The following is a 25,711-nucleotide window of genomic DNA, read 5'->3' as shown; positions in this document are numbered from 1 at the left end:
AGTATATTTTATCACGAAGAATATACAATAGCCAATGGTATATTTTACAATAAGGAAAACAGAGCTCTTTATTCAATCTGTGCATACACTGGACAGTATCCTGTTGATGGCTTATGTACACCTAAGTATGGCTTACATTCATGTACTGTATGTGTCTTTTTGGATGGCGTGCAAGAGTCTATTCTCTAGCCAAAACCTTCCTCTCAACAGTTGTCATACCCTAGGAGAGGTGACAGCTGCGGCTGCTTACCGGTGGAGAGGAGAGGGAACAGGAAGGCAATTCAGAGGAGGAAGCAGCAGCAGCTGGTCTTCGTCCAAGGGGAAGGAAAAGAACGATGCACCCTTATTTCTTTCTCCATATAAGCCCAGAGGGGAAGAAAAAAAGATGCAAAAACCCTTCTGAAAAAACTGCCTAGAAAACCTTGTGATAGGTTTGTCTTAGTGTCATGAGAAGTAAAAGAGAAATGACTTAGATGTATACAACAACAACAACAACAACATGAGTCCAGAGCAGCTTAATCTTCCTCTTCTGAACTATCTCCCCTCTCCATCCCCTCCCAACTAGTATGGAGGAGGAGTAGCGGCTGTGGACCATCCCAGAATTTGACAGCTAATGGGAAAGGAAAACATGCGATTGTATGGGTGAAGCATCACATTATGCCTGCTTGATGTAGGAACTCAGCTATTGTGACCATGAATCGCATGTCCAAGCAATTCACAACCATCAGAAGTACCGGGCAATACCTGCAACATTCTTAGTAACTCTTGCTGTGCCTATACAATTACATGTCATTATTTGATGTGCTGTAGCCTATAACCACCATAGCATTCAGAGAGGAAAATTGTGCACTGGTGGAATCCTGTTGCCTTTTTCAGAATGGTGTACTTTTTTGTGGTTCCTAGGCATGTTAGCATTTCTACATCATGTTGCAAAACCAGAATCTGCATTGGTTTCTCCTTTTACACATAGTCTAGAGTAGGGTTGGCATCCTGTTAGTGGGTTATGCAGGTAGGTCAACCTTGAACCTGCAAATATCTTTGGAGAGGGGCTGATGGGGTTGATCTTCCCATCTTCCCAAATGCCCCTGAGATTTACTGTAGAGTCACTGCAAATCTCCCTCATGGCCATTACATTCCTGTGCAAAATGGGCAAGGTTGTCAGAGAAGCATCTTTTGGATACTGGCTTTTGATTTTATTCCTTTTAAGTGAAAAATATGTTAATATAACCTAGAGGGGAGTCAATTTATGGAGGTTGTGGGCTAAAGTCTCCCATGAAGCTCAGAGAGCCGTACCTTCCTCTCTCTGCCCCCAACTCCAACAACTCAAATTTGGAGGGACAGTAGGACAGTGTCTGGGGAGTTTGATGAGCCAAATGAGAGTCCTGGCAGGCTGCCCAGCTGGTTTAAACACTCTGTTGTATCACTTAAGTTTTTAAGGTTCCAGAACACTAAAAGACTGGCATCCTGTTCAGTAGTTATGAGATCATAAACTGGACTTATGATCTCTTGACTGCTCAAAATTAATGTTTACAGTCATTCCAGTGTGCGATAAAATGGGGTTCTTGGCCCCATCCCGTTCCCATCACGTGGGCACATTAGAACGCACTGGGGAATGTTTTAACCCCAGTGCAATAAACTTCTATGTCTGATTATGCAGGATCTCGGCCACTGTTGCAATTTGGTCACATTCAAGTGCTACTATCCAGAATCTAAAGTAGTGATTCTATTGGGTGATCTTCTGTTAGCAGAACTAGGATGGGTGCAACACTATTTTCTTATGGTAAAAGGTAAAGGTTTCCCCTTTGACAAGGCTGTCGTGTCGGACAGTAGGGGGCAGTGCTCATCTCTGTTACTAAACCGAAGAGCCAGTGTTCTCAAAGACAACTCTGTGATCATGTGGCCAGCATGACTACACATAACACTGTTACCTTCTCACTGAAGCAGTACCTATTTATCTAATTGCACTTTTACATGCTTTCAAACTGCTAGGTTGGCAGAAGCTGGGACTAGTTACGAGAGCTCACTTAGTCATATGGCATTTAGGCCTCGAACTGCCGACCTTCTGATCTTGCAGTCATCTGAGTCAGCATCTTAACTGCTGAGACACCACATCCCCATTTTCTTATGGATCCCCTCAAAATAAATAAATAAATAAATAAATAAATAAATAAATATCCAACCCCCCTGCACTGTATAACTAGGAAACCCTCTGGATTTGCTGATACTCCAGATTAGCTTTCTTTGGCAAACACTCATTCTGCTTAATGGTAGGACCTACCCAAGAAATCGTAATCTATGTGCAGGAGAGAGACTTCAGAAGGGTTCAGTTGTCTTGCACTGACACATTGCCCTTCTCAAAAGAAATACATTTCTCAAGAGAAATATATTTCCATGCTTGAAGATAGCCCTCTCTTAAAACTGTTTTAAGGACTACAAAATGAGAAGTAATGAACCCTAGTTCACTGATCATAGGACCTGAATTATATAAAATGATCACATGAACACCTTCTTTTTAAACCATACCCAAATTCTAGAGTAGACACCAAAACCTCATCACTACCTTGTATAATATAAGAGGATCCTGAGACATACACACATTCAGTCTATCCTTTTGGATTTGCACACTGGAGAAGAAGACCAGTAATAGGGTGGGAAAGCATCAACTTTAGGAATGGTCACCCTGCACTGCTTTCTCACTCAAGAACCGTACTCACTCATAGGACATCACATCTAAACACAATGTTCTGCTTTGTGATGAATCTCGATACAAACAAAAGAACAATAAAAATACATTAATTGATATTCTGTGCTTACCTGTTCTATAATCATTGACAATAAAATAAGCCAGAATCTTGTCAACAGATACAACAAACAGAAGTTGTGATTTAAGGAATAAAGTGGCTCATTTTAATAACCACAAAAGTTGGTCACTATTAAACATGACATTCTAAAAAAAGTCACCACAGGATTCATTTTATAATAAATTTACAAGTGGGTGGTATACATTTAGATACAGAGGTAGAATTTCACCTTTACAATATTCCACTAATACAGATTATCAAATTCAAGGCACAAAATTGTTCTTACAAAAATGTAAAAAATTTGTCATCTGTTATACAATGCAATACAGGGTTGTTGTTGTTTTGTAAATTAATAAGTTTTATATTGTTTCCATACTCCAAGGTTCAAGCTGCATTCATCATTCATTTTGTCTCCAATTCAGCTGACACAAGAACTAATACTTACAAAGTTTATTTTCTTATCTTGATTCGCTTTACACTTTAGGTGGGTTACCACATAGCAATGGAGAATAATGGGAAGGGGGGAAGATTTTTACCATAAAATAGATAAGGACTATGAGTTGGACTTTAGATAGCTCTCAATGTCAACTTTTTAATTCTGCTGACACTGAAAGGACTAGATGGGTATGCACAGCCACAGAATCTCTCCTAGTAATAGAAAGAAGTGTCCTGTATAAGGTCAATGTGAAAGTTCCTAAAATATTCATTATTCTGCTGAATTATGACACAATTATCATTCAATATATGCAGTTGTTACAAAGGAGAATTTCATTAAAATCCACCTGTTCCTCATAAACTGAGCAAACCCCAAAACACAGTCCTGTTACATCACATTTGTTTAAATGTTTACCCCACAAAAATACCACAAGAAAATTAACAGTTGCCGACACAGTTGCCATCATCTACTTGAATGACCATCCCAAGAGTTAAGTCTCACATAGTTCCTCTCTACCACACACACACAAAAAGTAGCATGTCACTTTACATTGAGCAAAGTTCCAAAAGAAGAAGGGTGACCATTACATTTTATAAATTTCCTTTTCCTTTTATGGTTTCCAAGAATTCTAGTTACTTTATATACAGTATGTAAAAACAGTGATTTTCTGTTTACTATACAGGTATAGGATCAAAAGAGAATGCCACAGTAAAATGTTAACAATTGCATCTGCTAAATGCAAGTGCATTTCACAATTGTCTTAAGTTTTTATCATACCTATGCTACAAACAGTCCTTTGTAAAACATTACATTCCATTTTTTGCTTCATTGTTATTTGTGGCTTGCTTTCGTTGAGCAATGAAAGGGTACATACACTTGTCTGCTCCCAAAAACCGGTACATGCATACAACTGCTTCAAAAGGAAGGATGCTGAAAGGAAAAAAGAAAATAAAACATATTATAAACATAGTAGATAGCAGTTGGTAAAGCATTCATTTTTATAAAAATGATTTACTGTCTGTAGTTACCGTCTTCCCCTTTGAAAACAAAAAACAGCCAAAAGGAACATAGTAGTTGTGGAAACAGATAATATTTTCAACCTTTTTTCTTTTCTCTTTTGCTGTTGAAATAATAATCTCTCTTGTACAAGTATACAAAGACTTAAAATAAATCAAAGACAATATTTAGGTTGAAAGAATGAAAGTGTGCATGGGTTTATAAATTGTAGAACAGCTATTAGAAGGTCTTAACAAATACATGTTTACACTCAAATATTGCTTCCCGCAAATGTTATCTAAATTTATTATGAATTCGTTTAAGAAAATGCTTCTGTCCCACCCTGTATCTACACATCTGAGGGTGGGGTATAGACAATAAAAACAACTTAATGCAATTACAGAACAATTTAAAACAATTCAACAGAATAAAACATAATGAAAGACAAAAATCCACAACCAATTGGAAACAGCCAGGCTATGGTTCACTGGGTCCCAAAAGCTTGGGTGAAGAGCCAAGTTTTAACTTGGCACCAAAATGAGGCCAATATCAGTGCCAACTGGGCCTCTGCAAAGTCAAAGAGAAATAGTTCTACAATAGAAATAGAAAAAAGTGGAAACCTGTAGCATTCAATAAAAACTTTCTTACCACTAGAACACCACACTGATGTTTTAACACAGGTGTGGCAATCCTACCCTCTAGATTTTGCTAGACTACAACACCAGCACTTCTCACCATTGGCTTTGCTAGCTAGAGTTGATGAAACTTGCAGTCCTAGAACTTCCCAAAGGCTGTGTGATTTTGATCACCATTTTTACTTTTAAAAACCCCTAGTATCTGACTGCCTGGATGCAGACCCTTGCAACTGCTGAGGCTCACTATGCAAAAATAATCATATACCATCAGAAATCAGATCACTAACAGTTTTAATGTTAATGTTGGAATTTGTTTCCTTCATTAGCAGATGTCCATTTTTAGTCAAAATCACAATCATCTAGAGGTTTATGAAGTCAATTTAAAAACTAGAAGACTTAAATAATCCATGATTATTTCATGTACAGGATTCAGACAACTAAAAGGATGCCTATATCCACATGTCAAGGATCAAAATGGAAAAGAGGTCACTGCACAGTGAATTTTTTTAGTCAAAGCTATACTAAAGCAATGGACACCACCACCTCTATTGAACTCACTCCAGAGAAGGATCTTACGCAATTAAATTAAACTGAGAGTCTCAGCAGAAGATAAGCACAAGGAAAAGGAATTTTCAAGATCAGAAGCAGTAGAGTAAGAAACAATAGCTTAAGACTAATTTTAGCCCTTCCTTCCCTCCAAAATTGAGAAGACTGTGCCTCCCACTTCCCTTTCCCATCTGGATTCCACAAGATGCAGATTGCGGGGGGGGGGGGAGTATTTGTGAGAGACCTTTTAGTAAGTATCAGTACCAACTATGCCTAGTGTAGTTCCCTTGTACTTCTGAGACCTATAAAAGTTTTAAGCATTGCAGTAGCCCAGACAGAAAGAGACTGCCATGTGCCTTACCCCATGTTTTTTGTGTATGTTTGTAACATGTGGGTAAAGATGAGAGATCTATTTTTTTAAAAAAAAACAGGGCTTGTAATTATGACATGTGGGGATGAGGAGAAATTGCCTTCCCCCAACACGTAAGACGCAGAAGGTTTTTTTAGAATTTATCTTACACTGAGATAACACATTGAAAGAGTGGACCAAAGGTTTTCTCCTTCAGCATAACACTGGCAAAGACGACTATCTCATGTTCGTTCTTCTTCCTGGTTACACGGTAAGGGTTTACTGCAATGATGTATCCATGACAATACTGCTAGCGTGTTGCTAGAGAGCAGCGTTGACAGAACTCAGGTTCAATTCATGTCATCACTAGATAGAAAAATTAGATTGTAGGAAAGATCTCCATCCAATAGTCTCGAAAGTGACTACCAGACAGAGTAGACTATACTAGGCTATAGGGACAGAAAGGAAAGATGACAGCACATTAGATAATGTTCCTGCAATTGATCCAGATGTATCCAAAACACAGTTAGTTGCAACTCTGTTTGTATCACCAGCCAAAGGGATTAGCAATTCTTACATATATCTGATGTTTTCTATTACACAAATTCTGAGTGATTATAAAGCCTCTGTCTTTGTCAGTTTATGCTACCTAATTGTTTCTATCAACAAATACAACCAAAATGTCTTGGTGAGTACTGAAACAATAACAGGACAATACTCTTGCAAATCTGTCTGCCCATTTACTTGTGGAAGATGCATGTTAAAGGACTAAGTAAGAATTTCTAGACAGTCACCTTTTCATGAAAGTAACCATATACATCAGGCGAGGTGTGCAAATCATAGGCTGATCTGTCAGTATAGCTCTCATAGCTTGCTTTACACAATAATCTGGTTTCAGAGGTGGAAGGAATGGCTCGATTTCTTTTCTGAAAACAAACAAACTGAGTTTTAGAAGTAAGCTCACAGAGAAAATCTAACTTCGAGTTAAAAACACTTTTGTCCCACTGGTTCCAAAGGGAGAGATATACACATCAGCTTAATTGTCTAACTGACATCAATACAATTTACTTTACGTAATGAATTGTAAAATCAACCCTCCAGTAATGAGTGTTTAATAAAATGATAAAAAGATTTTTAAAAAAAAGAACTTTAAAAAACACACAAAATACAAATGTTACAATAAAAAGAAAGACGCTCTTAAGTAGGGCAAAGAACTTTTGGAACTCCTCCAGATGTTCCAGATTTCATCTCTCAGAAGCCTGTGTCTTCATGTGCAATGGTAGGGAATTATGGGGATTTAATCTAATAATCATCTAAAAAAATCTAAGAATAATTAATAAGTAAATGTATGAAGTGCAAGACACATTCATGTTATATTAAAACTGCACAAGGCAACAATCAGCTAACAAATATTTGTGGATGGGGTTAAAGATACTTGAGCTTCTCTATTAAATGAATGTAAAAAGGATAGATCTTTTATTCCAACAAACCAAACATTTGCTGTTGGCTGGAATCTTACTGGAGAGTTACAAATGGGTAAGCACCATAGTTATGGTGCTATGCAGTGACTTCCATTCTAATCCTCATAATCCCCATTTAGAATAAACTGCAGTCAATTGGGGGGGGGGGGTGTTTAAGGGATCTGTCCCCCTGTTGATTGGTAAACAGCTAAATGAAGTTCCCACCCCCTCCTGTGAATGATCTCCAATGTGACAGGCAGAAGTAGGCTCCCTGTTGCAATCCCTCCTTTCTTGGATGAGCAGGTAGGAGGGAACCATCAGCCAGTTTCCCAACCAATAAAGGAACAGACCCCCATCTATCACAGTGGCTGCCACCCAGTAAGTAAGGATTGAGGAACCTTACTTTCATGTAAGGACTGAGGGACTTTCATTTAGCCCCTACACTAGGGGCTACATAGGGATCAAGAATATGAAAGTGTCACCCTAAGTTATGCATTTGCAACTGAGCATTATCTTTTCCTAGTTAGTACTGGAGAAAAAAATAACCCAAACTAGCCTACTCACCGAATTCTGCAGCCTCTAAACATTCCTGTGTCTACAAGGTAAGGACATACCAACGTTGTTTTAATACCATCTTTTTCAGCTGCTTTCAGTTCATGGCTCAGAGATTCATGAAAGCCCACAGCTCCAAATTTACTGGCACAATAATCCTAAAGTGCAAACAGACAAATCAATTTGAAAATATGTCACTACATGAAAAAGTGATCAGGTTGGAAGTCATTCTTGTATATCAGCAAACGAAGTATGTCTAAACAAAGCCACATCAAAAAGTGTTCACACTGGCGTTAACATGGCTTTGTGTAAAAATCTGAGAAAAGTATAAGAGGCAGTGGCTAAGTTCATCTTCTCTGCTGTTAAAACATGTGAGACTTTGATTTCTACTTTTGTAACAACTAGCTCTGCCCAACAGCTTTTAACATCCTAACTGTTTTTATAGATGCTAATGAATATTTTATGTCCCATATTATGTGCATTGTGGCTTACATGTTGGCAACAAAGGTGGTATTAAATTCATATAATAAAACTCATACAAATATTTATCTTTATTTTGTATTATCATGCTGCTTTTTAACAATTAATATATTTATAAATTGTATTACCGTATATGTTTTAAATAATATGTTTTACAGAGCTATTTTAATATATTCATGTACTTAATTTATTGCCTAATGATCTGTGGACTGTAATAAAAGGCAAAGAAACAGATCATCCGTCAGTCAGATCCTTGTCCATATTTTGTTTCTTTGAATTCTGTCTTGAGATGAGTGAAAAATTTCTACATCAAATAACTGACACACAACAATGTGGGGAAACAGTTGCTAACACAAATATCATTAAAACATGCTTCTGACCAGAATTTGAAACCAAATGGTTTCATAAACTACAGTCTGAAGTTACTTTAAGATTCTGGTTCATTCCAGACCTTGTAACCATGGTTTCCAGATTTGGTAGGAAAATGATTCAATTAATACCTAGGAGGACTTCAGTGGCAGTGGGTCATGAAAGGAGGAGGAGAGAAAACGTGGGCACAAAACTCATATGTATGTCAGTTTCATAAGCTGAGAAATGTACTTCTGAACACGCTGTTATTTCATTCCCTAGTTGTGTAACTATAGAGAATACCATCTTGTCATCTGCAATTTTAAGCTCTTCGTTATACACGTGAATGATAAACACTTCACCTTACTTCTATCATGACACAAGAAGAAAAGACAGCTACTCTGATGAATGCTACAATAATATATAACACAGAGAAGTGCTTATTCTTCCTCATTCTACTTTCAGATGTCCCAGGTATTAGGGGCGTGGATGGAGGAGGAGAACATAGGAACACAGAGACAATGTATGTGTGAGGAAGTAGAAGACTGAACTCAACCACTGCCTCATGTAAATTTAATTACCTGCCAGGGATACACAATCTAAACCAATTCTGGCTTAGTCTGTTCAACTTGCTCACTAATAGGTTATGTTCTATACAGCCTGTCTGATTATAATGGCCAACTTAGACAGACAATCAGAACTGTTGACTAATGAATTGCTGTTGGCAGTGTCAAATAAGTCCAGCAAGACAAAGATTTTAATAAAGACTCAAGACAAAATGCTACTAGAAACAAAAGAATTAACTGCTCAATTATGCCTTCCTGACAAGCAGAAATAAATTAGAATTCGGTATCACGATTGATACAAATAAGTATACATGTACTAGATATGAAAGAGTGATCCTTATTGATATAAGATTTGGCTAAGAAATAGAAGATAAATGGCAAATTATGCTATTTTGAACACATAGGACTCCATTCCAAATATTTCCATCCTGAAGCAAGAATGTTGCACTGTGTGACACCACCACTTTTTAATTTGTATTATTTTCTAATTATACTTCTTTGTGCATGTCTGTAAAGAAGAAGATACTATTAAATTTCATAGTATTTCAAGAAGGGTTGCTTATTCTCATTCTCTCTGCAATGATTAGTGTTGCAGTAACAATTTTTAAATACAGTCATCCCTCAATTTTTGTGGACTTCAAGACTGTGCTCTTGGTCCTTTGTGGACTAGCAAGTGGGGATGGTTAAAATGGTGTACATGCCTGAGGTGCGCACACAGAGCTATGTGCAAGATCACGCGGCCATTCAAGCCAATGGGGCTTAAATATTTGTGAATTTCCATTTTTGTTGAGGGGGGGTCTGCAACAGATTCCCTGGGAAAATGGAGGGACGACTGTAATTTAAAAGAAGTGGTTGGTGGCTACATTGAGTTAAGTTACTCATGTTAAGTAACCAATACTTTAAATTGACTGTAAACTTAAGCTAAAGGACAGTTGGTCCTCCATTTTCACGGGAATCCGTTCTGGACCCCCACCCCCTGAAAACAGAAACTCGCCAATATTCAAGCCCAATAGGCTTGAATGGCAGTGCGTGCTTGTGAGTGCGGACGTGTGTGCACCATGGGTGTGTGCCCCATTATGTCCCCCCTCTGTTTGCCTCTCACGCATAAGGAAGGGCGTGAATTCCAAGGCCATGCAAACGGAGGAGCAACTTTAGTTGTTCTTCAGTTGTGAACTCGTCAAAATAAAACACGTTGACACTCAGTATAAATGAAATAACAAACCTCCACTCCAGCAGTACTGAAGAGGCCAAGGGAACTTGCAACAGTAACAATGTGCCCATGATTCAATTCCAGCATTTTGGGAAGGAATGCTTTAGTGGTCTGCAAAGAAGAACAAAACAGAATATATTTATGTGTCAGCCATTTCTTATTCTGTCAGCCAGGATGCAAAACTGCAAAGGTCTCTCTCTCTCTCTCTCTCTCTCTCTCAGTCTCTCTCTCTCTCTCTGTGTGTATCAGAATAGTCCCCAGACCTGATGCTGATTCATTTTAATATAAAATTTCAGCACATAATTGCTTAATTCTGCAGATTCCATTTAAGTACAGTTGGCCCTCTGTATCGACAGATTTTTTTATCCATGGATTCAACCATCCAGGGCTCAGAAATATTTTTAAAATGCATAAATTCCAAAAAGCTAATCTTGATTTTGCCATTTTATATAAGGAGCACTGTTTTACTACTATATTTAATAAGACTTGAGCATCCACGGATTTTGGTATCCACATGGGGTCCTGGAAAAAAAAAAAACAGCAGACACCAAGGACACACTGTAAAAGCATGGCAACAAGACATGGAGGTGATTTCACTTCTTCCATTGTTAAATGATATTACAGCAACTAATTCTGATATGAGAGCCAAAGGCTCTGGTTATATGGCATGGTAAATCAGGAATCTGTGGGAACTCTGATTTACAGTGAACAAGCAATGTGCTGGTGAGCTCTGCTCAACTGTTTCTACTTGCACCAGAAAAAGCTTTGAATAGAAGCAGGAGCAGCTTTGTTCTATGGTTTGTTATGACAAGCAAAACTAGGCACAATTGCCACTCTGATTTGGTTCTCTCCCCACAAACCAAAGATGGAACCCAAAGTCTGCTTTAGATTTCTTTGTGGATTCCATGTTTGTTGAGAGAGAGAAGCAAACCAGATAGCAGGTAGTAGTCCTAACCAACTGTTTATAATACACATTTAATAAATAACTTAAACTCCATTTACTTTCATGGATTCACTCTAGGTCTGGACCCACTCCATATCTATTAGAAGTGGAACATAAGTATTTAATCTGCTTTGTACTTCCTGCTTGATTTGTTTGCTCTTTGTTCTCATGTTAAGAGGAATTCAGCAAATCCCCCTCCTGCTTTTTCATTAAATATTACCCTGTCCTTATCCCTCATCTTCCCTTTGAATAGCTCAATCCTGATTTTAGGCTGTAATCTTATATACACTTTTCAGAGTTATGTAGACAGAGTAACCGTGTCTAGGACTGCAGTATTAATTCCACTTCTTCACCCCATATTATTTTTCTGTCATATCAAGTGTGTGTGGGGAACCTGTGGTTGTTCAGATGGTATGAACTCTATATTCCATTACCCATAGCTCAGGCAAATGGCAGCTGGAAAATAACAACTGTGGGGCACTAGGATCCCTACCGACATGCTGTATAGATGCTTTCATAGATGCTACATGCTTTTATAGATTAGCCAAAATGCAAAAATCAGCTATAGTGGGACCACAACTATGAAACTTGCATTTAAATTCAAAAATAGGAATATTTCCTAGAAAGCAAGGTGCCTAAGACTTTCAAATAAATGTTTGTATGTCTTTGCTGTACTGAAAAAGTCAAGATTACTGCATGTATTAGCAGCCTTGCAGGCCTCAAGAACAAATATTTCTTTAATCAATGACCTTACAGCCATTTTGTAATATGAACTGGCTCTTGATGAGTAATATTCAAATTGCTTTTACTGCCACAGAAAACCAATGAACAATCCCATTGATTTTATTATTGTGTCATATCTTGACACTTTCCATTAGACAACTCTATATCCTCAGTTGGCAACTAGGTTTTAAATAGGGGATATGTTTCAAATAAGAAGGGCTTAAGAAGCAACATTATAAAGTCTGATCTCAGACAGAACCCCTCACATGCTGATACATAGGCAAGGAGCATTTTAACTCCTTTTCACAGAGAGAATAGCAAGAAAGCATGGCACTTTACACACACACACACACACAATAAAAAAGGACAGGATAGAAATTTGTGCATGCTAGCTTATAGGCAAAATATCAGTGTATAAATAATTACTATAATTCAACCTTGTTGTTGTTGTATCCCTTCAAGTCATTTCCTACCTATTCCAACCCTAAGGTGAACCTACCATGGCGTTTTCTTGAGCTGAATCACCCAGCAGGTTTCCATGGCCAAGTGGGGAATTACTACATACATTATATTGTTAAGTACAGTATATCTCACCATAATGAAGAAAAGTGTGACCTACATGCTATCTGCTGTGTTAATTTGATGTTTCAAAGCCCTTGCTTTCTCTTTTTTGTGGTTGTCTGTATACTAACATTGGGGAAACAGGAGATTGCCCTTGATGGAAACCTTAGTCACTTGAGGGTTTGGCAAAGCCCTTCCTTCAAGGCATCTTGCCTGCTCCGTACTACTTCCCAGTGCCTTTGACTTGGAATTACAAGTGAGCATCTTTGTTTTGTGAGGGGCACCTTTGCTGTCTGCACTACAGAACAGAATGTGAAAAGTTCCCATTACTTGAGAAGATGTGGCAAAAGGAGAGCTTAACACCTGGTGACCAGAGATTATGCTAGAAGTTTTTTTAAAAAAACAACAACCTTTGAGACCTAGCTTTGATTCCTGCACCTTAACCACATTCCTAATGTTGACTACTCTTGTAATATTCCTTCTAAGTCAGGAATAAGGGTGGAAATGAAGAGTTACCAAACAAGTGTTTTAATAAAGCACAAGGACACAACACTCAGACAACAGGTCTTACCCAGGCTCAACAGAACAGAGCTTCCATTTCATTTTCTAACCATATTAATTTTTGTTCTGCTAGAAAGTCATTGGATGTTCATCATCAAGCAACAGGAACATGTACTACAATCATCAGATGTACAGAAGTAGTTTGTAAGAATTATTAACTGCATTTCTATCCTGCCTCTCCAACAAGGAGCTATGGGAAGCATACATGACTGCCTTTCTCTTCCTTACTTATTTTATTACTTACAACAACCCTGTGAGGTAGATAAAGCTAGTAAACAGTAACTAGTCCAAAGTCATGTTATAAGCTTGAGAGTGGAGTGGGGATTTGAATCTGGGTCCCCCTAGTTCTAGTCCAACATTAAAACTCTACAACACCATGTAGATCAACAGCTGTTGTTACTAGTCAAGAATGTACTTTAAATATGCATCTTGACAGTTGCTTTCACAATTTGTAAATGATTGTTAGAAATTCCCAACTATTCATCTGAGAAATATCAATATTTTTACTTTGCAACAGGCATGCTGGGCCAGAACAAAAATAAAATAAGCCTCCACAGACACAGCTCCATCTAATCTCATCTTGCAACACCTGAATAACCCTCCATGGACTTTGCTAGGATTCCACCTGCAGAAATCCATTGGAAAGATGAAGGCATTTATAATTACTTTATAGCAGTCACTTTGCAGCTGCCATGTGTTTGCAGGAAGTGACAACGTGCTAGAACTGTACTTCTGCCAAATCAATTGCATCTGTAAGCCAGAAATAGGGCTCATTTTAAAGATGATACTCTGTGAAGCATACCTATTTTCAAATCAATACTGGTAAAGTTCTAAAATGAAGGGGCTTTGTTTCTGCTTTTAGAATCACAGCAGTTTGAAGCAATTAGTCATCTTTCCTTACTTTAAACCATTTGCTGTATAAATCTGTTCATTAGTTAATAGACAGTTCCAATAAATTCAGCTTCCTAGTTGTACAACTAAACTAAGCAGATTCAATTTAATTCCATTCTTTTGACATCTATGCATTTTTCAATCAGAGATGTCAGAATTTTGCCTTTAACCGCTTGCATATATTTTTGTACTGCACTCCTGCTTGCAGGTGTTAAAATAACTAAACCAAATCTTTGAACACCACACAAAAGAGAGGTTTTATAGGGCAGCTGGTGGATGTCAGAAGATTAACGGTTTATCCCGTTCTTGCCTCTACTTTTGATTAGCAGAAAGATTACCAATGCCACAGAATTAACCTCATTTGCTTCTGGTGCACCCGTTCCGATGCCTTCAGGTTGTTCATGAACCCTTTGAGGGTTTCTTGCAGGGCAGGTTGTACAGGCTGAGTATCCCTTATCTGGAATTCTGAAATCTGAAATACTCCACCATCCAAAATTGTCCACATGGGTGGTTGAGAAAGTGACACCTTTGCTTTCTGATGATTCAGTATACACAAACATGTTTCATGCATAAAATTATAAAAACTATTATACATGAAAGTACTTTCAGGCTATGTGTATAAAGTGTATACAAAACATAATTGAATTTCATGTCTAAACCTGTGTCCCATCTCCAGTCTCAGTATGTATGTATATGCAAGTATTCCAAAATCCAAAAAGAAAACCCAAAATCCAAAACATTTCTGGTCCCAAGCATTTAGGAGAAGGAAGACTCTACCTATGTCCCTAATATACCAAATACTACTTCTGGGCCAGAAATGTATGCTTCAAATTACAATGTGCAAACATAGTTATGGTCCTACTTCCATCACCAATACTGTACATTGAAATTTAGTTTTTAAACCAGAAAAGAGAGCAGTTGTTGATACTCAGTTGCAAGTGGTGCATGAATGTCTTTCATGTTCTATCTTCCCCCCCCCCCCCACCTGCTGTTTTAATAATTATGCCTGAGACCACCACCATGCCCCCCTTATCTGCAGTACACACAGGCAGGACAAGTGAAAGTGAATTAGGAGCATCAGCTGATAGTGCTATGAGGATTAACTTACACCTCGCCTTTCTTCCAAAACTGGAACTCAAGGTAGCTCACAACAAGGTTAACTTAATAAGCAGAAATAAAACCATAAACATGGAAGGTTATAATGCTGAAATAATTTAAACCAATTATATTGTTAAAACACAATTTAATTAAAGCAATGTAAGACTACATCAGTATAAAAATACAACATCCAGCTGATACACTCCCAGTCCTCAGTAAGCAAACACCTGCCAGAATGACAAGATCTGCCTGCCAGCAGAAAGACAACACGAAGGGGCAAGTCTTCCTTAGAAAGGAGTCCCATATTCTGGGAGCAACCACCAAGAAGACTCGTTTCATATCTCTGCCATATGTGCCTATAAGAGTGACAGAACTGAACAAAGGGCCTCCCTCAAAGATTTCAAACCCCAGAAAGTTTCCATAGGAAAATATGGTTCCCTTCAAAACACCTGGATCCTAGTCGCATAAGGCTTAACAGATCATGACACCACTTTGAATTGTGCCCAGAAACAGGCAAGTACCCAATGAAGCTGTTTTAACAAAAGAGACACATGCTTCTTGTACAAGCTCCTCATCTACAACACATTTGCACAAATAGCTTGGATATTTTCAAACATATATTTGAATCTGTAAAGGGAGAAACCTTTAAAAAAAACACATGTATGCTACTGAATTCTCATATTCTTGTAATGATGGGTTCTGCCAAGTTCCATACACAGTTCTCTGTACGCAGACATTATGAATTAAGAAGCTGTGAAATCTGAGATAAAATGATAAAGAAAGACACTGCTTGAAGTCCTGTAAAAGGAAGATTTTAGTGATAAAAATAGGTTAGACAAGCCAGGAGAGGAAGCATAAATGTTATTGTGTTTGTGTGTTTATCTGTCTGTTTGTTTCCAAGATTATTTGTTTTTGTTTGTTGTAAATAAATTTTAAAAAGAGTGAATTAAGAAGTTGTGACTTTGTCCCACTTTTGCACTCAGGGGCATCTACAAACTTACATATTGGGAGGAAAGGGGAATCTGCTTGACTTATCATCAGTGACAAAAACATAACATTCTTTTCCTGTTCTAGAATAGATAAAGAGAACAATTTATTCTAGGACAGAATGATCTTGAGTGCAATACCTAATTCTGCAGATGTGGCATTTTAAAACAAGAGAAAGTAAGACTGGACTTTGACTTTCAGTCAAATGGACTGAAAGTTATCTATACAAAATTATCTATATTTTTTCACAGTAAAGTAGACTTGGTGGTCATCTAGAAGCAAATGTTGGAACAGATGGAGTAATATGTTAGGAATTTCTCTGCATATGAGAAACTAGTTTGTAGACAACCATTCACTGGGGAGGGGCTGTACAGACAGCCCCAAAGGAGTGGCATCCTGCTGCCCCTTTCAGCAAGCCCCAATCCGGTGCTTTGGTGGCCGAAAACGGGCCGGCAAAATGCCACTCTTTCTTAAAGCAGCAAAAAGCTGCCCTTGCCACAGTGGTGGCGGCTTTTTGCAAATTCTTTGAGGCAGCACGTCTACACACTGCGCCAAAGAAATGGTGTGACACCGCCCACCATGCAGTCAGGCATGCAGCATGATGCCAGCATCCGGTGGAGTCAGGGTGACTGGTGTGTGGTTGCCATGCCCCCACTTCAGCCTAATGCTGGCGTTTAGTACTGGTCTGTTTATCCCCTTGCTTACCTTTGGAATGCAACTAAATTCTTTAGTTTTGTTCTCAGATTATTGTACATTAATGTAACATTAATGTAACATTATTGTAATAACCTGAAAAAAATGTAATTCAAAATATAATAAGTAAAACTGAAATTTAAGGCTTAAGATCTTGGTTGGTGAGCTGGACACAGTGAAACATAAAGGTGGAAGAAGTGTTCATGACAGTGAATGTGGAAATAATAAAATTGTGCAAAATGGACATAAGCCAGTCTTCATTCCATTAAGAAAGATGGATTCCTTGTGATTGGGCAGGCTATAAATAAACCATTTATTGTTGTTGTTGTTGTTTGGTTCTATGGTAACACCAATATCTTCTTAAGGAAGCAGTTAAGAGAAAGAGTGTTAACCAGCTTCTTTTCATCAACCTGACTGCACAAAGGAACTTGCTGGACTGGTTTGACCGCAGTAAATAGAATTCCCTTGAAAAATACATAGCAGTTATTCTGGATGACTCTAGTATAGGCAGGACTCTGTATACCTGTATTGTGCCAAAAGAATGCCAAGTCATGGATAAAGAAAACCCAACTTTTTTTTACTCCAGAGACATTTGCTAATATCTGCTCTATAGTGTGCATGTTTATTCTGCATTGAGTTTTGTAGAATCTGTGACACTTTGTCTTTGAGTAAAAAAAAAAGTCAAGAAAGAAAGGGGATACACATTTGAGATAACATGAGTAGAGAGAGACACAATTGCTCAGTACACTGAAGTCCTATCTTTGTTCAAACAAAGTTTTAACTTTCAACAGGTACTACCTATCTGCAGTATTCTTCTCTAGGAGACCTAGAAACATTTTAGAAGTGAATGGAAAAGGCACCAAGCACATTCTCCTTTTGGTGGTGTAAACAGATAAGAAAAATAAACTCCAGCATACACACACTTCTGATCCTGCTTCCTCCTCCTCCTTAACATTAAGTTTTGGGCTAGTAGTGTCCAAACTGTGCCCTTTGAGAGATTTTGGACCTTAGATCCCTGAATCACAGGCTATTGGCCAACATGGTTTCTGGTAGCTGAAGTCCAAAATCTCTTAAAGAACACAGTTTAGACCAATGATTCCCAAACTTTGGTCTTCCAGGTGTTTTGAACTTCAATTCCCAGAAGTCCCACCCAGTTTGGCCAACATTCAGGAAATCTGGGAGCTAAAGCCCAAAGCATCAAGATGACCAAAGTTTTGGAACCACTATAATTTAGACTGCACACTTTTGGGGAGCAGGGAGCATGTAAAGTACAGTCAGATCTCCAGATCCAAAGACTCTTTATTTGTAGATTCAAGCTTTTTTTTTTAATGTAAATTACACAAAGGAAACCTTGATTTTGCCATTTTATATAAGGGACATCAATTTACTATGCTATTGCATATAATGGGACTTGAGCATCCACCAGGGTGACCAGATGTCATAACCATAAGGGAGGACAAAGTATTGCAAAATATAGGACATTAAAAAAAAGTAGGATATTAGAAAATAAAAACTAAAAACACTAATATAAATATAAAAATGCTCAATGAAGGACGTTCTGAAATTTCTCCTGGACAGAAGGTTGAAATGTAAGATGTGTCTTGGAAAAGGAGGACATCTGATCACTCTGGCATCCATGCATTTTGGTATCCACAGGGGCTGGGGCCCTCTTGGAACCAAACCCAAGCAGATACCAAGGGCCCACTGTACTGAATACACCAAATGAACTAGACTGCGCATGTCAACAATACAGTAACTATTTACAGTTCTGCTTAATGTACCACGTCTTGTACTGTGAAATCATACTATTCATTTTATATGAAGAGTGCACAGAAACCTGCATGTTTTTCAGATAATTCCTCATCATTTTTTAAGACATATGCTCAAAATATGGTGCACTGTAATTGCTAAAAAGAGCCCCTGAACTATGAATCAAGACAGTGGTTCTCAAACTTTTTACCCTTGTGACCCCCTTTGCATCTACATCCAGACATTGCAACCCCCACTTGAGACAGTACATGAATAAAAATACTTTGCTTTATTGTGTATTTCCATTCACACAATCACCTATAGTCATATTTTAACATCCTATAATGTTATACTGTTGAACATCCTATGGTGTGGAAGTAGAATATCTAGATTTCAGTAAAGCCTTTGACAAGGTCCCCCAAGAGATTCTCACAAACAAACTAGTAAAATATGGGCTGGACAATGCTACTATTAGGTGGATTTGTCATTGGTTGATTGGGCAAACCGAAAGCGTGCTCAGCAATGCTCTTCTTCATCCTGGAGAAAAGTGACCAGTGGGGTGCCACAGGGTTCTGTCCTGGGCACAGACCTGTTCAACATCTTTATTAGTGACTTGGGATGAATAGAGGGCATGCTTATGAAATTTGCAGATGGCATCAAATTAGAAGTGGTATCTAATACCCCAGAAGACAGGATCAAAATTCAAAAAGACCTTAATAGATCAGAAAGCTGGGCCAAAACTAACAAAATTAATTTCAACTGGGAGAAATGTAAGGTACTACACTTAGGCATAAAATACAGTATGTATGCACATACAGTGCGCCCTTTCTTTACACAGGGGATCCGTTCTGGACTCCCCCACGTGAAGCGAATTCCACCTATGCTTGAGCCCCATTTAAATGAATGGGGGTTGTGCACATGGCAGCGTGGTGGCGCAGCGGCACATGCGCACAATTGGGCATGCACCCCATTGTTCCCTATGGGATGCACCGCCCCTTCTCACTGCTGAAAGCCACGTATGACGCGGGCGCACTGTATATATAGGATGTGGGACACCTGGCTTGAAAACAGTACGTGGGAAAGAGATCTAGGAGTCATAGTAGACCACAAGCTGATCATGAATCAACAATCTGATGGGACTGCTAAAAAAAGCCGATGCAATTCTAGGTTGTATCAATAGAAGTATATCGTATAGATCCTTGGTGGTGAATCTATGGCACACATGCCATCTCTGGCATGTGAAGCCATTTCTGAGGTACATAGAGAGATGAGAGGGCAGGGGAAGAGTAAGAACAGGTGTGTGCCCATTCCTCCTTTACCCCCACCCTCCTATGCCTTCAGCTGCCTCTCCTTGGCATGGGGTGGAGTCTCCTTCTTTAGAAGTTTTTAACAGAGGTTGGATGACAGTTTCCTCCTCCGTCAGGCAGAGGTTCCAAGTGCCCTCCTTGTCTTTTCCCATCCTCTCCTAGACAAAAAGGGTTTGGGAAGGAGGGGAGGATGGATGATGATCAGGGTCTCCATGTTTCACATACCCCTTGAGCAACTCTTGCACACACACACATCCGGGGGGGGGGGGTCATCCCACAGTTTGAAAACCATCAAATTAAGGTTTTGCTCATTCAAATCTTTCCTTTTCACGTATCAGTCCTTAGGCAAGTGTTGTGGGCTGGGAAAGACTCAGGGTCAAATACCTAAGTGGATATGCATATCAAGGGGAATCTTGGGCCTATCACTCTTTTCCAGTCTGTTTCCCCCCCTGCTATGGGGGGTTTCTTTAGGGTAAAATTTCCCAGGGAACAGTGTGCCATAGTGGTCCAAGTGCTGAATTAGGTTTGAATCCCTGCTCAGCCATGGGATCCCACTGGGGTGATTTTGGGCAAGTCATACTCCCTCAAACTTAGAGGAAGACAATGTCAAGCCTCCCCTGAATAAATTGTGTCAAGAAAACACTATGATAGGTAATGTCTACTTGATAAGTTGGAGAAACACACAAAAACAAACATCTGCTTTTATCAAAAGAGAAGGGTATCTGGTCAGGGTTCATCCAACTCTAACATCTGGTACATGTGTTCAAGTAAAGCAAAACATCCTTGTTACTGTCTCATGTTTTAAAAAATTATTAAGTGGTGCTATTGCATCATTATTTTGTTTTACTATATGGAGTCATTTTAATTTTAGTGTATTATAGTGATTGAAGAGCTTGTAGCAGAAATACAATTAAGTTATTTCAACTTCTAATGACTAACCACTTTGTGTTTGCTCTCTCTCCTCTGTACAAGGGGAACAGCCTCTCTCCTTTAATAAGAGGTATTTTTTTGAGCACTTCTGTGTCGGGTTAAGAAGGGTGAAGATTACTAACCAATTCCTTCTAAACTATCCTTGCATTTAGAGGGACATATAATATTCTTCCTCTCAATAGTCTACCAACAGAAGAAGTGGGTTCTTATAGAATACACAGCAATAAAGTAACCCCTACAAAGATTAACAACTGCTACCAATTAGGTATTAATTGGAATATGAAATGATGAAAACACTCAAATTGAGAAAGCTGAAAGAGGAATACAGTTTCACTAATAAGTTCCCAGAAGTGGGTAAGGTATCTCAAGAGTTTCTAAGGAACAGACCAAGAAGTGGGTCATGTTCCAGTTTAGTCCTACAGTAAGGGGTTGTTCAAATACTGGCTGCAGTAAGGAGTAAACATTATTTATTTATTTATTTAGAGCATTTATACCCCACTCTTCAGCTACAAAGGCTCTCAGAGAGGCTTACAATTATTATTTCTAATTAAACAGTTCCCTGATCACAGCCATTTCTTTGATAGAAAATGTTAACCACTGCCCCCCCTAAAAAAGAAAAAAAGAAGTGAAAAGTTAGGATGGTGAAAGTTTTTGAAATATAGGATTACAGGACAGCCTAACAAATTTTAAATTCAGCCCAGTACAGCTGTCATTAGGATAACCTACCTTCCCTATCCACCATTCGGAGAATAGTACTGACCAAGCTGTTATGTATTTGGCCTTATCTGCACTGTCCGGGATACTCCAGGGGACAGCCCAGAATAGCCTGGCCCTACAGCTGCCCTATGGGACACAGTAGCTCAGTGGTTAAGACACTGACTCTGATGATTGTAAGATCAGTAGGTTGGCAGGCCATGGCCCAAGTGCCGCAGGACGGAGTGAGCTCCCATCACTAGTGTCAGCTTCTGCCCACCTAGCAGTTTGAAACCATGTAAAAGTGCAAGCACATAAATAGGTACCACTTTGGTGAGAAGGTAACAGCATTTTGTGCAGTCAGGCTGGCCACATGATCACAAAGTTGTCTTTGACAACCCTGGCTCTTCAGCTTAGTAACAGAAAGTCAGACTTGACTTGGCAACCTTGTCAAAGGGGAAATCTTTACCTACTTTGCAGCTGCCCTAACCTGCCCACATTCTTTTGGCCTCTGTTTCTGCACCATGGTGGCTCTCTCCACAGGCACCGCTCACTTTTGAGATCAGAACAAGGTGCCCAGCGACTATCATATTCTTGGTGCTTCATTCTGACCTCAGAATGAGTGACCTGTGGTGGCAAATGCACCAGGTGGCTTTTGAGTGTACTGTTTTCCAGGAAAATCTTTCCAACATAGATTTGTTTCCCATGGATATTCTGTGCACAGCATAGGTCTAATAATAATGCACTTTACGCAGAACTGTACATGCTCTTGGGTCTCACCACTGTACCACATGAACAGACAGTGCAACCCACAGGTAAAGTTTGGCAAAGTTACATGGTAGTCCAAAATATTTTCCCAATATCTGTTTATGATGTACACATCTCTTTGGTTATGTAATGCAGCAGAGGAACGGAAGAGATGGGCAAGTTCTTCAGGGAAATCTGTCCACCATCACTGATCCTATTGACAAACAACCCGTTAAGTTCCTAAGAAAACGCAAGGATTCTCTGAAAATTATTAGTCTAGACCCCTAAACTACACTTCTACTTCCCAAATGTTTTTCAAAGACCTCTTGATGTTTTCTGGAGTGATCATGGATCAGTTTTGAATTTGTTCTACAAATCGTATGTACTTTACCATACATAATATTTTAACAACCTTTTAAAGTTTTCAACACTGGCAACCAGAACCAGCAATACATTTCAAAAACAGGCCCTCAGTCAAGTCACTGTGAACCTCACCCCCTTCCTTTTACTTGTAAATTTTGAGGGAAATTTTGATAAATGGTAGCAGTGCTGTTAACTTACTTGATGATCTAGCTCAAGTCAAAGAGACTCATTCAAGGAGGGAGTTTCTCTATGTTCTGCAAGCTTTCCACAAACCAATTCATGTAGCTTATGGTCCACTATTTGAGAAGCTTTTTTTTTTCTAGCCCATGATGTAAGAACGGGCAAAGTGTTCTAAAGATAAAGGTCATCCTACAAGTTAAAGGACTGTTACATACCTGCAAGTCCAAAACTCACTGATGAATTCTAGAGTAAATATTTTCTTATTACACAATCAGGCATCAGAAACCAAATCAGGCAACAAACCAAATGCTCAAAAATGTAATGCTTACAGTGATTTATTATTATTATTATTTTTAAAAGAAGTTTTACAATCCTTCAAATTATCTGGCAACAAATACTCCAGAACCTCCAATGGTTCAGCTAGCAATCTTGTCTATTCAAAACCTACCCGGATTCAGGATCATCAGGAAGCAAAAGACGTTGGCATAGACTTTAATAAGAACATCAAATAAAGAAAAAATACCCATAAAGGTCAGTTTATTTTTAGGTATAGAATCTAAGCAGCCAAGCCCTGTTGAGTTGCCTTTTGTCTTACAAAGTTGTTTTTTATACAATGGAAGTTTCCTAGCACTCAGACCCTAAGTCCCACTTACTAATGCATTCCCTTTCTAACTGTGAGAATTCTTCACCTCAGTTTGATCAGCATCAGAGCAGCTTCCCATTTGGTTTTGAAATAATGCAAACATCTGAATCTTTTCACATAGCAACACATTTCATTATGCCTAGCCAACTACATCTTAGCTTTTCCTTTATAACTGTACTTCAACAGATGCTATGAGCATATTATATTGCACCACTAATATTACTAGTTGACTTTACCATTAGACAATATGAGGTTACTGCCTCAGGCAGCTAAGAAGAGCAAGGGTCATGAAAGGGAAACAAACTGTTATGTTACTAAACTTAATATGCTTGTATTGTTTACTTAGGACCCAAACACCCTAAAGGTACCAGAAAGCTAAGCACAGTCAGCCCTGGTCCCTGGCTAGTATTTGGATGGGAAACTGACAACAAATACCAGATTCTGTAGGTGATATTTCATAGAAAGAAACTGGCAAAACTGTTTATGAGTATTCCTTGTGTAAGAAAATCCTATGAAATTAATGGGGCTGTCATGGGTCAATAGGCAACTTGAAGGCACATACACATTGTTTACTTCCAGGAACAGTGAGTGTTGGTTGTGAGATTTTCTGCCTCAGGTGCCATTAAAATCTTAAACAGCCTTGGTTTACTATGCACCTTGATGTCAAGGGATTCCTCCCATTTGCTTTTCAGCCCAAAGCAGCAAAATGTTGTAGAACAGCCCTGCTCCAGATGAAAGAGACACATCTCTTTCACACAATACCTCTAATTTTTGAAGTGTTGCTTTAGCAGTGGGATAAGAAACCAGTACATAAAGTTGGACCCAGAAGGCCCCCTTTCTTTACAGAAAGAACTTGGTTTCTTCTTGAATAATTTGGTTGGAATGGTAACGTTGGAATTTTCTCTCTTTCCCCAAGCTGCCAAGTACCATTTCCAATTATGTTCCAAATCTCCCTAGCTTTCTGGAACAGCATGGGAGGTGTTGCTGGTGGAATGGAAGTGTAGAAACCACTACTCTGCTCCCTTCCTTCAGCATCAGCAGAACTCATAGCAAGTTCAATTTATAATCTGTGTAAGGGGTTTGTTGCTCAGGAGCTCAGCTACTTGCTCACACTGGAAAAATCTCTTAGAGAAAAATAGATATCCCCTTCCTTGGAGGTTTTCAGGAGGAGCAATTTTGTACTAAAACAGCATGGATGGATCTAGATTACTAGAGGTGAGCCTACAGCAACTTCCTGTTTTGAGTTAATTTTGGGGAGGATTCCTGAGCTGAGTGTGGCCCAAGAGAGGTGGTGGGGCTGAAGAACTAGCCTGCAAATGACTGGAAATTACCAATCCTTATTTAGTGTAGAGATTTCAACACTGGGTTATGGCTCTGAAGACCAGGGTTCAATTTCTGTTTGGCCATTGGGTGACCTTGGGCAAGTCACATGCTCTCAGCCTCAGGGGAAGGCAATCCTCCTCTGACCAAGAAGCCCCACGATAGGTTCGCCATAAGTCAGACACAACTTGAAGGCACTCAGCACACATGCACTTATACCAAAAACAGATTAGATTTTTTTCCCATCCCAACAGCATTACTGAGCACATTTTTAAAAGAAGACTCGCATGTTGGGGGAAAACAATAACCAAATTTTAAAGTTGTGTTCTTTGGAAAGCAAGATAAATATAGAATGCCTACTTCTTTCTTAAATAGTAAATGAGAACAAGGGAGAAAGTTTGAGTTAATTTTCCTTGGAAACACATTTAAGAGACCCATCAGTAAAATATAAATCAAGAGGATATACAATTTTGATTGTTCACATATGCATTCTAACTAGCCATGAGCATTAGAACAAGTTTATTTTAACACTAGAAATCCAGTAACAGGACTGAGAAATGCATACAGCAGCAGAATTTCCAGATTAATGAGCAGAAAGAGAATGTTTTTGTTTATAAAACAATTCCATCTTCCTCCTTATAATCTTGTACAGGTATACTCAAAGGAGAGATCCACTGAGTTACATTCAACTTATACCACATTAGTAGATACAGGGCATGATTCTTAAAATAGTATCAGTTTGGAAGCTTGAATCTGTCCATGCAAGTGTATCCAAGATAGGACAAAATAAATCACATGTAAGTTAAAATGCAGGCACACTAAAAGGCACAGTACTGTGGTTATCCTGCAAGCTGTGAGGACATGCAGGAGCATTAGGATAACCTACCTTCCCTATCCACCATTCGGAGAATAGTACTGACCAAGCTGTTATGTATTTGGCCTT

General features: G+C 38.8%; 1 protein-coding gene across 1 annotated transcript in view; it reads right to left on the bottom strand.

Annotated features, from left to right (window-relative positions):
* Positions 1–2,884: 2,884 nt before the first annotated feature.
* The window catches only part of RDH10 (retinol dehydrogenase 10), a 62,930-nt gene continuing 40,103 nt past the window's right edge, over positions 2,885–25,711 (bottom strand). The window contains exons 3-6 of the mRNA XM_042461238.1: positions 10,392–10,490; positions 7,788–7,933; positions 6,558–6,689; positions 2,885–4,167 (exon numbers count right to left, since the gene is read on the bottom strand). Coding sequence (XP_042317172.1) covers positions 4,044–4,167; positions 6,558–6,689; positions 7,788–7,933; positions 10,392–10,490 — 501 coding nt within the window. The 3' untranslated portion in view covers positions 2,885–4,043. The remainder of the gene's footprint in view (positions 4,168–6,557; positions 6,690–7,787; positions 7,934–10,391; positions 10,491–25,711) is intronic.

This window comes from Sceloporus undulatus, chromosome 4 (assembly GCF_019175285.1).
Source record: "Sceloporus undulatus isolate JIND9_A2432 ecotype Alabama chromosome 4, SceUnd_v1.1, whole genome shotgun sequence".
Taxonomy (NCBI): Eukaryota; Metazoa; Chordata; class Lepidosauria; order Squamata; family Phrynosomatidae; genus Sceloporus; species Sceloporus undulatus.
Note: the sequence above shows the minus strand (reverse complement) of the source record. Positions and strands in the feature narration are given on the sequence as shown.